A 12,224-nucleotide genomic window follows, 5' to 3' on the forward strand; every position below is an offset into this window, starting at 1 on the left:
TCCTCCAACGTGTGTCTCTGTCATGATCCCTGTCATAAAACATATATCATATTTTCTCCCCTTCCTCCTCGGCTCAATTCCCCCCCCCCCCCGTTTTCCTGCCTGTCGTTCATTATCCTTTTCCCCTGTTTTTTTTTATCTCTCCGACACGTGGACGTGTGCACCGCCCGCATTATCCTGTCACCGACCTTGTTTTATTTGCCAACCATAGAAACAACAGAATGCAAATGAGAGGTTGAGTTTTGAATGCAGGTGGGTTGACACGACAGTTACTGGGATCTGTTTTTTTAGAAGTAGTGAAATACTGTACAGCTCCAAAAACTACCGCTACCATCTGCACAGGTAGCATCTTACATGACTGAAATTTGGGATGTTTATAAGAAATATTCTCTCGCATTTCAAACCTGGATGCTTTAAAATGCTGCCAACCTAGGCAGTTCCCTATAGGTTTAGAGAAGAGAGATGTGCTTTTGTGTGCCAATCGTCCACCACAACTGCAGTCTAAGCACTAGGTCACTTAAGTGCTAAGCATTCATTGCTGCTAACCTCCTGTTAATGACCACAGCCAGTGTGCATTCTATAGCAAATTGTTTTTCATGGATGCTTGGGCATGAAAGAGAAATCTTGTTTTGCAGATCCATAAAAAAAAATCATTAAAAAACGAACAAATAAAGAGCTCTCGTATGGTGTTTCTCTAGCACAGGAGTTCCCAAACTTTTCAGCCCGTGACCCCAAAAATAACAGTGCCAGGGACTGGAGACCCCTACTATTCTCGGAGGTGGGTAAAGGATACAAACTGTATAACAGCCCAACTGTATAAAAGCACTTTTTAGTTATTTCCAATAACACAGTCTAACATAATATGACTTTATAGTTATTTACTCATTTTTTTAATAGTTGTTTACATAAACCATGAACTATTACTACAGATGGTCAAATTTCATCAAACTGATTCGAGTGGTGATGGATGTCCTCTTTGTGCATACGCCGGCCTCTTTTCGTACCCGAGGACGATGACTGCTTCTCCGTCCTGCTCCGCTGGCCTCCCTGCATTGTCTTTGGTCGATATTAACCAACGCTTCATTTTGACCAATAAAAATATACTAAACTTAAAGCGTGAAAGAAAATCTGCGTGCACATATCATAATGTTTAACGTGGTTCTGTTAAATTGACTTGCTGCACCTAACCTATAGTGGTTGCTAATGTGGCGTAATAACCTCAGGGGTCACGATCGAGGGGGAGGAAATTCCAAAGGCTGATGGGTTTTTATTTGCATGATTTAAATTTTAATCTAAATAATATATTTATATTTTGTTACACTTAGTGATTAAATACGGTATTCCTATGAAAAAAAAGATTTCTGGATATCATCTTGCAACCCCACCCTCATGGCCTTGCGACCCCCAGGGGGACCCGACCCCTCTTGACCTCTAGCAGTCTTAGAAACCGTTCCTAAATTACAACAAATCCCGACAACGTAAGAGATGGAGAGAGAAAGAGACAAAAAGAGGGACACCACGAGAGCCCGTCGAGCTTATAATGTTTGTGGCTCTGACTTCAGCGCCGGTGTAAGCATTTGCCACGCATTTAATTTCAGAGGATAACGTGAGACCTCGTTTCATTCATCACAAATTCAACAAAGACTCTCGCAGAAATGTCAACCCTGGCGACTGTAAGTGATATTTAAAGGTGGCGGTTCTTCTGGCAGGCAATAAAAAGGAAAGCGGAAACGCGAGGTATTCTTGTGCGTGACTTCTTTTATTTATCATCCGATGCTGATCGCCGCTCTATCCCCACCACAAAACCAGAAATTATGAACTGCAGGAAAACTGTTGCCAGATAATTTGTTAAATTATCCCAACGGCGGTAACAACAGTGGGGGTGTTCCGTGAATGCGACTGCTGGATATTATGCAGGCTGGTGCTGAGAAACGTTGTCCAGCACAATAAAATATTGACTGGAACTTCATTGAAGCCTAAAATATGCTACCAAGGGACCTAGCACAATGCCAAAAATCCAAAGCACCATATATTTGAAATGCAACTTTGGATATGTAGTCCAATATTAACCTCAACATTTACATTTATGCACACTTCACACTTTTACCCAAAATTAGAATGTTTCCCGCATTTCATCCATACATGCATTTGTTGAGAATCAAACACCCACTGTTAGCACTACGCGCTACCAAATGAGCTACAGGAAGTCCAAACCTCTCACCTGCTTGGCTGGTGGCGATGCTGACGGCAGCAAACAGTCGCTGGGTCCGGCTTAGGTCAGACACGCCGTTCACAGCCTCGACCTCGAAGGTGTAGTTTGCGTGGGCTAACAGGTCGGTGATGGTGACGTAGGTGTCCGTTAATCCACTCTGCTGTGGAAAATAAGCAACGTTGCTCCCGCATGGAAAGCACTCCTCGGGCTCCCATGTGCAGCGGCGGCATATAATCCGGTAGGTAACGTCATTGCGGCCGCCCGTGTCGGCCGGCGGGGTCCACTCCAGGCTCACGGTGGTGTGGTTAATGTTGTAAAGCAGGTTCTGAGGAGCTGATGGTGGCCCTGTAAGTAAGATGAGAGATAAAGTTTAGATAAATATGCCGCCGCTACACAAATTTTATGGGTCCTCCAGACGCTTATGGATTCTGCCCACTTCTCTCCTCAGAGAAAAACACCAAGGAGATTCGAGGAACCCAGAGAACTGGCAAATCCTGACATGCAATTATACTGTAACCTAGATACATGGAGATGTTATGCTTAAGAATTTGGGGGAGTTGAACTTGAGTGCTGCCAAGGTCAATGTAGACAAGAGAGCGATCGCAAAAATGAACATCGAAATACTCTTTCAAACCACAACAAGGTAGAACAAGATAACACTATCTTCCTCCTACTGATGGGAGTCATCTCCACAGAAGCACTTCATTAGAGGGCCAGGGGTAATGAGTTTCCTGTGGAAACATTTGAGGTGATACTTTATCAAAACCAATGCTTTCGACCGCCAGAGTGACAAGCAGTCTGAGCCATGAGGACAGGGAGTCCCTTTCAGAATATAAGAGTCAGATCATGAGCAAGTTATCACCCCTGACAATGGGAACAGCGCAGAATTCCGCTCAGCCAGCTCACAGACGGATGACCACAGTGGAAAACAACTCATCATCCCCTAATCCCCGCCAGTGCCAAAGAATCTGGCGCGTCTCATAAAGCAATGATTTATATTTTGCTACTTTTATCCAACCACCAAGCTCTTGCTTTTATCACCGTAATGTTTTTATAACTGCACCACTGCCTGTTCAATATCCCTTTTATTAGAACCTGGCTTTGTGGTCGTCCTGCATCATGGGTTGGCCGTTTTGGAGGGGTTCGAATTTGGTCCCTCGAAATGAAACAACTAAAGCCAGGCCTCGTTTATGGTCGTTGCTCGTCAGATTGTCAGAAATGAGTTTGGCAGACTGTGCAACATTATTGGTCTTTTGTCTGACTCTAGAATTTACAGCTTAGCTAAGACCTCAGTCAAGATGGACAATATTAACTGGGTGTTATACATCATCAATCCATGTCACATCATGACAGCGTCACTGACACGCAAAATTGAAATGGTACCGCACAAACCCAAGATAGCCTTGCGGTGATAGTGGCATAGTAAAAGAAAAGGGAAATTAAAAGCAAATTCTCCAAAATTGTGTCCAAAGCAAACTACATAACCTTTGTTACGCTCATTACGTTAAAGAATGTTATAGAAATATAGACAAGTCAGTATTAACATTTTAATAAATGTTTTTGCCTCTCTCTCACCACTAAGTCAATTGTTTTGCTCTGTTTGGTTCATCATTAGACGGCTGTCTAACCGACAATGTCAGAATTTTGTCGGAGGCTAATATTCAACACAAAGTTAACTAATTGGATGTCGGTCAGGATGCCACACTGAGTGATCAAAGACTAAAAGTTTTGCCCTACCATAAAAAATCAATCAAACTTTCCAAAACTTAGTGGTAAAATTGCGGCCCACAGTGCACGCCGCACTTAAGTCGCTTTGCTTCCTGTGTTGTCAGTGATGTGCCGGTCTGCTAAACCAGAGACGTTTACTAACAAAACACTTGATGCATATGCATGAGAGGAAAGAGCAAGCATTAGAATTGTGTGAATGCTTAATGTGACACTTAAAATTTGCTCCTCATTAAGGCTAATGGCAGACACACTTCCATCCATATTCATCAAGGTAGGAGGGAAACGAGTGAGAGGAGGACATGAAAGGGCCACCTGTGGCAGGTGAAGAGACACTGTCCGTCTCTCTCTCTCCTCGCCGTTATCTCCCAAGCTAGAAGCGCAACTTCACCTACTGATGCTAATGAGGTCCCTCCTACTCCATTCCCCTCAGGGAGAGCCTTGCACACACACAAAACATCCTTCTAGGGATTTAGCTTTCTATTTCCATGGCTACCTTTAAGGATAATAATAATAACACTAATGGCTCCATTTGGCCTCCCTGATTTATTCCGCCTTGAGTGGCAGAGATCAAGGGATTGTTTATCTTTAAATGGACAGCTGAGACAGAGAAGGGACTTAAGTCAAGCTGTCATTGAGCAGACCTATTCACCGACTCAGGTAGCCCTGAGATGAATCACTACTCAACGCTGGCTACAAAGAGGTCCCATTGATTCAATTTTCACAAAACGTTAAATAAAAGTGCTGTATCTAATAACAATGTATGATGTTATTCCAATTTCATGAATAGCTACAGTCGCTAACATAAAACTAAGAGCGAGCTCATGCAGTGTGGAATGATCCCGAGGGACTAATGCGGCTAAAGCAAGATTTTCACACCGTCGAGTCGGCCGACATCCAACTAATAGCTTTCAACGTCTTTTCCATATTTTATTTGGATTTCAAAAAATTCCAGTGTAACAAGATTGAAACCACTACAACTGTATCCAAAATGTCTGTATTAAAGAATACAAAACTGAAGCTGCTCTTATCGATCTCGTTATAAAACATTACATCGCTTTCTTTTATACTATAGCTTTAAAGTAGATGCAATCAGTACACACTCTTGGATAAGCATTTATGCATAAAATGTGACAATTAAATACAAAAATTCTATAATATATATTTTCATACAGCCAATCAGAGGATGTTTGATCTTTAAAGGGATAGTTCCCCCTAAAATGAAAATGCTGTCATCATTTACTCACCCTCTTGTCATTACAAACTTGTATGACTCTCTTTATTCCGCAGAACACAAAAGAAGATATTTGAGGACAGTTGGTAACCGAACAGCGCTGACGCCCATTAACTTCTACTGTATGGACACAAAACCAATGCAAGTTTATGGGTGCCTATAAACAACATTCTTCAAAATATCTACTTCGGTGTTCTGCTGAAGAGAGAAAGTCACACAGGGTTGAAATGACAAGAGGGTGAGTAAATGATGACAGAATAATCTTTTTTGGATGAACAATCACTATAATGTACAATTACATCTACTGGGCCAATCCAATGTCACTGTAATCGGGGATATCGGCCGTCAGTATATTCCAGCAGCTCAGCCTTTCATTTCCGCAGGCCGATGTGGGCGTCATCAGCTGTCAGTCAACAAAAAAAACGCCTTCTGAGTTTACAGCTCCCATGTGCCTGTTCACATACGAGTGTATATATGTGTTTCTATATATGTAATCTGTCACCTCCTCTGCAGTCTGCTGTGAGACGGTTCTGCAGGGACGCTTGAGGAAGGCTGGGGGAAACTGGGACAAATAACTGCCACAGTCAGTTTCGTTCTCGCCACCGCAAACCAAACTATTCTTTTAATGGATATGGAGTTTGCTTAAAGCCCAAGCCCACTTCTCGCCCCTTCACGCTCTCTTTTGCTTTCCCACTCGACCTTATTTTTAAATACACCCTCATTCCTCGACATACACGCTGTATTGATAGAATAGTAAAAGACGATCTCAATCTCAAACAGTTTATCATCTGATATAGTGATGCGCACAAAACTGTTCAACTCTAATCTGATTGGCTGGCTTTATCCAGCTACCCGTGGTGCTGCCACATTATTTCTTTAAACAATACACCTGAAAAAAAACAGGTAAAGATGTGTTTGCAGTAAAGGACCTAAATGTCTTCTCCCCGACCCAAAATGTGACTGAATATGTTACACCTGACCGAATCTCCAATCAAAACCATGGAAATTTGATCACGACTCCTCCAGCACCACTTCTCTTGCTCTTCTCCTATGAGAGAATGTTAATTAGGTCAACCTGCTGATCTTGTGTGTGTGCGTATGTGGGGGGGGTGAGCGCCTGTATGAATGTGTGTGTAAAGCCTGAAGTCTCAGGCCAAGTAGCGCGGCAGCTTAACTCAGGAATCCAGTTCTTATCTGCACTTTGAGAAGCTCTTGGCTGTTTTAGTGCTACTCCATCTATTAAGATTCAACCCGGTAATGAGGCTGACTCAGAGCTGCTACTCGTGAGCCGTGTTCAAACAGTCTAGCCACTAATCCCTAATCTACAAACATGGTGCCTGAACTTTGACCCCCCTCATACCAAGGATAGAACAAGGGGCCGAACCAGAGAGAAGGGCGAGAGATGCTGGTTTCTTTACTGTGCTCATGTCCCTTAGCAGCTGTGGGAAGAAAGGAAGTCTCACACAGGGACACGTCAACAAATGGAGGTGATGATTCCAGGGGGCTGAGGGTTGGAGTTGAAAGGGAGTATGTGGGTTATTCACCATCACTTTCAATTTCTTACTCGATCTGTCTTACCAACACTCACAAGAAACAAAAATAGTATGGTAATGTAATTTATTCTGTATTTTTAGAAGTACTTTTGTGAAGAACAACGTGAAAAACACTGTACCTTAGTTTCTTTACCACTTAAATGTACTATGATATTAATTGATATCTGATATCATGATACCAACAATGTTGTATTGTATATACTGTGGGTATATATTTAAAGAGATACTTCAGCCAAAAAGATTAATTCTGTCATCATTTACTTACCCTCTTGTTATTTCAAACCTGTATGCTTTCTTTATTCTGCAGAACACAATTTTATTTTAATTTATATTATAGTATTACCATTTGATAGTGTCAGTGTAAAATACCACCCCATCACAGTCTTTTAAAGGGCTCTTTACCGGTCTCCTGGCCTTTCTCTACCGTCTACCACTTTCCCTTCCCTCTTTTCTTTCTGTCACAAAGTCCCACGCTTCTCCCAACCCCTCCAGACCCTCACTTGCGCCGACACTGCACGCAGCTGTCGGATGATTGATGTCATCCCCGAAACCCGTCAAGAACTCTCTTTTTTTCGCTCTATCTCAAGAGGAAGAAAACTTGCCGTAAGCCCCCCCTCATTCACAGCAGGCTCACCTAAGAATCGCCCATTTATTTTAGCGCCTTACACGTTCTGGTAAACCGAATTTACGCTACGCTATTGAGATTATTCGTGCTATGCGGATATAATCACCAAACCAAATCTTTCTCAACAACTACACTTCTTTTATTCGATCAGCAATGACAGACGCGCTACAAGTGAATATTAATTCCATTCACTCTTGAATCTGAATTTCATTAAGGCCGCTCTTAATCCATGTTCTGAAGAGTTGAGTGTGTATTGACAGAGCTTAAAATTCTGTAGGTTTACACCTCGCTCATTTAAAAAGCTGTCCATCAGGGTGTTTATTCAGCGAATGTAAATTCACCCCCAATTACCATTCAGTTCCATGCGGCTGTAAATCCCGGAAAGAAATCTTCATCTCAGACAATTCAGATGGCCACAATAACTTAATCCTGAGATAATTAAGACAAGTCTGCCAAGGACAGTATTTCGATCGCTCTACGCTGTGGCACGACTTCAAAAGCGACGCAATTTATGTTTGTTAGGAGGTTTTCTTTACCCGCTTGATTTACATTGTTTTAACTTCTGTAACAAACTTTTAAAAATCTTCCAAGTTTTTAACCTAACAAATCACACTTTTCCCATTCTCTGTCAAATCCCCCTTGTCCTTTAACATAATAAAAAAAGTTTTAGTCCACCTAAAATGTAATACCATGATCCGGCCCTAGTGCCAAACTCTTCAAATATTGTGTTGTGTTAAATTGTACTTATTTTCCCGTATAACACTTGGCACAAAACATCAAGCTCTCAAGTTTAACCTATTCAGGCAACACTTCCCTGATCTGTGAGAGATTATAAAATATATAAACATTCACTTCATAATATTTTTTCGACAGCAACATAATGACGTAATCTTCGGAAACATCATTTTTCCACAGTGAAGTCTCTTATAATCTAGTTAACGTGTAAAAAACAAATCACAAATTACCTTCATGGTCAGTGAATTTCACATGGTTGCCATGTTACTTTTAGACAACGATGATGAGTTCATGTCAAACATTTTATATCAATTAACTTCACCGGCAGAGACTTCCTTTTTCAACGTTTTTCTAAGAAATATATCCCCCTGACCGCTTCTCAAATGTCTGGGTTAATTCACTGTGTATCCTTTTTGATGATACGCCTCTCTGGCCTCGTGATGTCAACATTGCATGCAACTGTATAAAACGCTGTCGCTCTATATCATCTCTGCAGTATTTCTGCATCACCTCTGTTACCTATTTCGTTTTTTGTCAAATCCATAACGCATTGTGTTACTAAAAAAACCTTTGTACTAAGTTCTAATGCGTTTCAACATCGCATGACTTCTCCATTATTTGCCCTCAATACGCTATAGAGAGAAACAAGATGATTCCTAATCCCTCCCTTCTGTGGCATTTTGCCCTTGATCAACAAAAGACGCAATTGTGGAACAGTAAAGTCAACGTTTTCGTGCCCAGACAATGTAACCACAGCCAGACCACGGTCAGGGTAGTGACGGATCGCTTGTGTGTTTGGAGGGAGAAAGAAGGAAAGCAGAGGAGACCAAAGCAATATTGTGCCACGAATTTAAAGCCGGTGTTTTCTCTGTTCTTTGATTGGAGGGCATTGGGCAACAATTAAACTAAATCGCTTGTAGTGTGATCATCTCTTATGGAAGGCAGCGGTGAGGCTAATTCCAGGAGTTACAGTAATAGAAAAAAAAGAAGAAAGAGAGAATATGGGTGGAGACAGAATGGAAAGCAGAGGTGGATTGTAGCAAATCATTCAAGCGTGATGTGCGTGTCATCACAGAATAGACTGTTCAGTAGTAGCCTGTAAATTTGCCTGCTTCACAAACAACAGAACAGCTCTGGTCTATGTCAGTGCCATGCCTTATTCTTTTTGTTTGTTTTTTTGTCTGATTTGTTCTTTTATCCCATTTGTTTTCATTATGTGCTGACCATCGGCAGTCCTACTGACACTGAAATTCATTCACTGTTAGTGAATCGACTGCAGAATATAAGCTTCCATAATATTTGTGTTTGGTAGGTTAAGTTTGACTCTTTAAGGGTGCACCCTTAAAAAGAAAATCTACTGACAAGAGTATTTCCATTTGAAAGCACAACATGCTTAACATGTCCAAACACACAAAAAAGACGTTCTTTGGTGCCAGAAGCTCTTCGTAATATGCTGTTTTGTTCTTTGGCTTTGATAACTAAGGAGAAGAGATTTTTTCCAAGTACACCTTATTGGCAACCCAATACTTTCTTGAACAAATTTCATAAGCTGTTCTCCTTTCTCTTGAAGAAAAGAATATCCTGGGATTCTCCTCTATTTAACCCACATTTAAGCATATTTCCAGGTAGTTCAAACTCACTCTAAAGAAGAACTTTCCTCCTAGCTTTCGCTCTAGTCTGGCCTGTGCAAATAAGTCATCAATGGCATAACTGTAATATTCAAGGAGAAACGGCCGAGGAGAGCGGAGGAACCGAGAGGAGAGGTGTAAATGAGAGGGAAGGGGAGGAGAACTTGACAGAACATAAAGCAGCGATGGAGAGGAGGGGATGAAAGTACTTCTGAGACCTGCTTCCGTAACTTCTGACTGTAATTATGTTCTCGTTTTACAGGAAAGACACAATTGCTTGGCTGATCATGAGCTGCTGGAGTCGGAATAAGTTGAGTCAACATGCCAATCATAAAGACGTACAGGCTAAGAATATACAAGAGAATATACATATCAGTTCAATATTTGAGTGCTTAACCTGGTTTCACATCCGGAGTGTAGTTATAAATAGTTTATATAAAAGTAAATAACTTACATTAAGTTACATTAAAAAAAAAGAAGGGGTTTGACGTTAATAATTATTAGTATTCAAATATTCATACCCCTGTTGCATGAAAAGAATTAATCAAGAGTCACTCCTGTTAGCAAATATGAACATCTATCACAAAACTTACTGTGTGAACATACAGAGGAAAATTCTCGGGTCTGGACGACTAAAGGGAGGGTGTTTAACACAAATAGTTTACTTACTAGTGCAGGCGACTGAAGGAGGATCGGAGAGGGCTCTGTAGTAGCCGTCCTCGCAATCACACCTCCACGAGCCCTCTCTGTCGTTATAACTGTGTGCGGGACACCGGGAACACTGAAGATCCTGAGATGAAGACTTGTAGAATCCACGACCACAGGCTGGATGGAGATGGAATAATGAGAAAATTTCAGAAGAATTAAACGGTAGTTCACATAATGGAGTAGCAATTTAGCAACTAAGTTCAGGTATTATTAAAAATGCTTTATACTTTTTAGGGATTTTTTTAAACAATTGTAAAAACCCAATTAAAAAAACAATTTTAAGACCAAGCAGAAACCGGTTGCATAAATTCGACTCAATGTTGCAATAAATTCAACCTCCCTTTGAGCGAGGATTAAAGTATGTCATGTAATTATTATTCACGATTCAAGTAGATGATGTATTAAATATATCCCTCCAACGTTTTAAATTGTTTCTACGACCTGGAACACCTAGGGGAACGTAACAGGGGATGATGAAGAGAGCGCAGAAAGCATGTTCGCATTTTGTGCATCTGGTGTTTGTATCAAATTGTCCCTTAAACATCATGACAAGCAGACACACACAAACACGCATTCGCATTCATATGTTGCATCAACCAGAAGCAGATGCATATGTTTACTCTGGTCTAATATTACTGATCTTTCATAAGCACGCCTGCCTTCGCATCACCTCCAGCAGTCAAAAATGTCCTAGAGGCAAGGTTACTGTGGAAAATAGGAAACTTAAATGGATTATTTCAGTATTTCACCTTTTATGAGGGAAAAAGGACATCCCACAGGCAGCCGGGGATCAGAGACAAAGCAGAAATTAGGGCCGGATGGCTTTAGGCTATGCACAAGAATCACCCTTGCACGTTCCAATGACAACGAGTCATTTATTCCCACACTTTATTTCATATGCCCATATGGGCTGCATTTCCGATGAAGCACTACCGTCATATAATACTATTTGCATTATAATTAGACAATAACATATTTTTCGGTGTATTCAAAATATTTTATTATCTCCCAACTCCTTAACTAGTTGTGTTAAATCGAACAAGCAGAAAAAGAGAAATTGCAAAAAAAGGACGGTGTTAAAAAATACAGTTTAGGGCGAGACATTTTTCTCATTCACTCTGCAAGCGGAGAGAAATAAGCTATTTTAAGTTTGGCCTTTTGGTCCGCACTGCTGAGAGACACTAATCCACACTTAGCAGCTGTTTTCTTAAAACCCCCTCCAGCCTAAACAGGGAACCAGCCCCACATGATTTTTCTCAAACGCCAACCACGCCTGCATCCCCGGGATAAATATTACTTTGTTCACTGCTATGCATTTGAAAGATCATTACCGGGGACAAAGCGCTACTGATTTTCGATTCCAAATTGCACTTTTTAGATCTCGGTAGTTCCATCACTGCACGCTTCCGTGACAAGACTAAAATGGAGATTGCACAGAAGGCCGTGCTGGTTTCCTCGTTTTAAGCGCCACCTTGTTGAGGAGGGGGGAGGCTGAGGGATACGGTATCCCCATTTCAGATACATGAAAGCCCTGTCACTGTGTATTTAGCTCAGAACCCCAGTAGGGCCGTGCTACACGCAGAACAAGAGCCTTCTGAGGCTGGGACGACGAGGAAAGGGATGTGATTTTATCTGGGATTTTTCTTTACCAGTGAGGACTTGTAATTGAAAGCAGCAAGACTAGTTTTGCACAGAAACTGGTGCCAGCAAATTGTACAGTGTATTAGCCGTGGTTCAGAAAACAATTATTGTCGTTTTTTTTAATACCTTTGTTACCTTTGTACTTATATTACTTATAATGATA

The 12,224-nt window shown here is 41.2% G+C and overlaps 1 protein-coding gene across 7 annotated transcripts in view; it reads right to left on the reverse strand.

The window, feature by feature from the left end:
• Window positions 1-12,224, reverse strand: part of epha7 (eph receptor A7) — a 68,148-nt gene that overhangs the window by 40,383 nt on the left and 15,541 nt on the right. For all 7 annotated transcript variants that reach the window (XM_056764003.1, XM_056764001.1, XM_056763998.1 and 4 more), the window contains exons 4-5: window positions 10,382-10,537; window positions 2,222-2,557 (exon numbers count right to left, since the gene is read on the reverse strand). In XM_056764003.1, the coding sequence (XP_056619981.1) occupies window positions 2,222-2,557; window positions 10,382-10,537 (492 nt within the window). The remainder of the gene's footprint in view (window positions 1-2,221; window positions 2,558-10,381; window positions 10,538-12,224) is intronic.

Source organism: Triplophysa dalaica, chromosome 13 (genome assembly GCF_015846415.1).
Source record: "Triplophysa dalaica isolate WHDGS20190420 chromosome 13, ASM1584641v1, whole genome shotgun sequence".
Classification (NCBI taxonomy): Eukaryota; Metazoa; Chordata; class Actinopteri; order Cypriniformes; family Nemacheilidae; genus Triplophysa; species Triplophysa dalaica.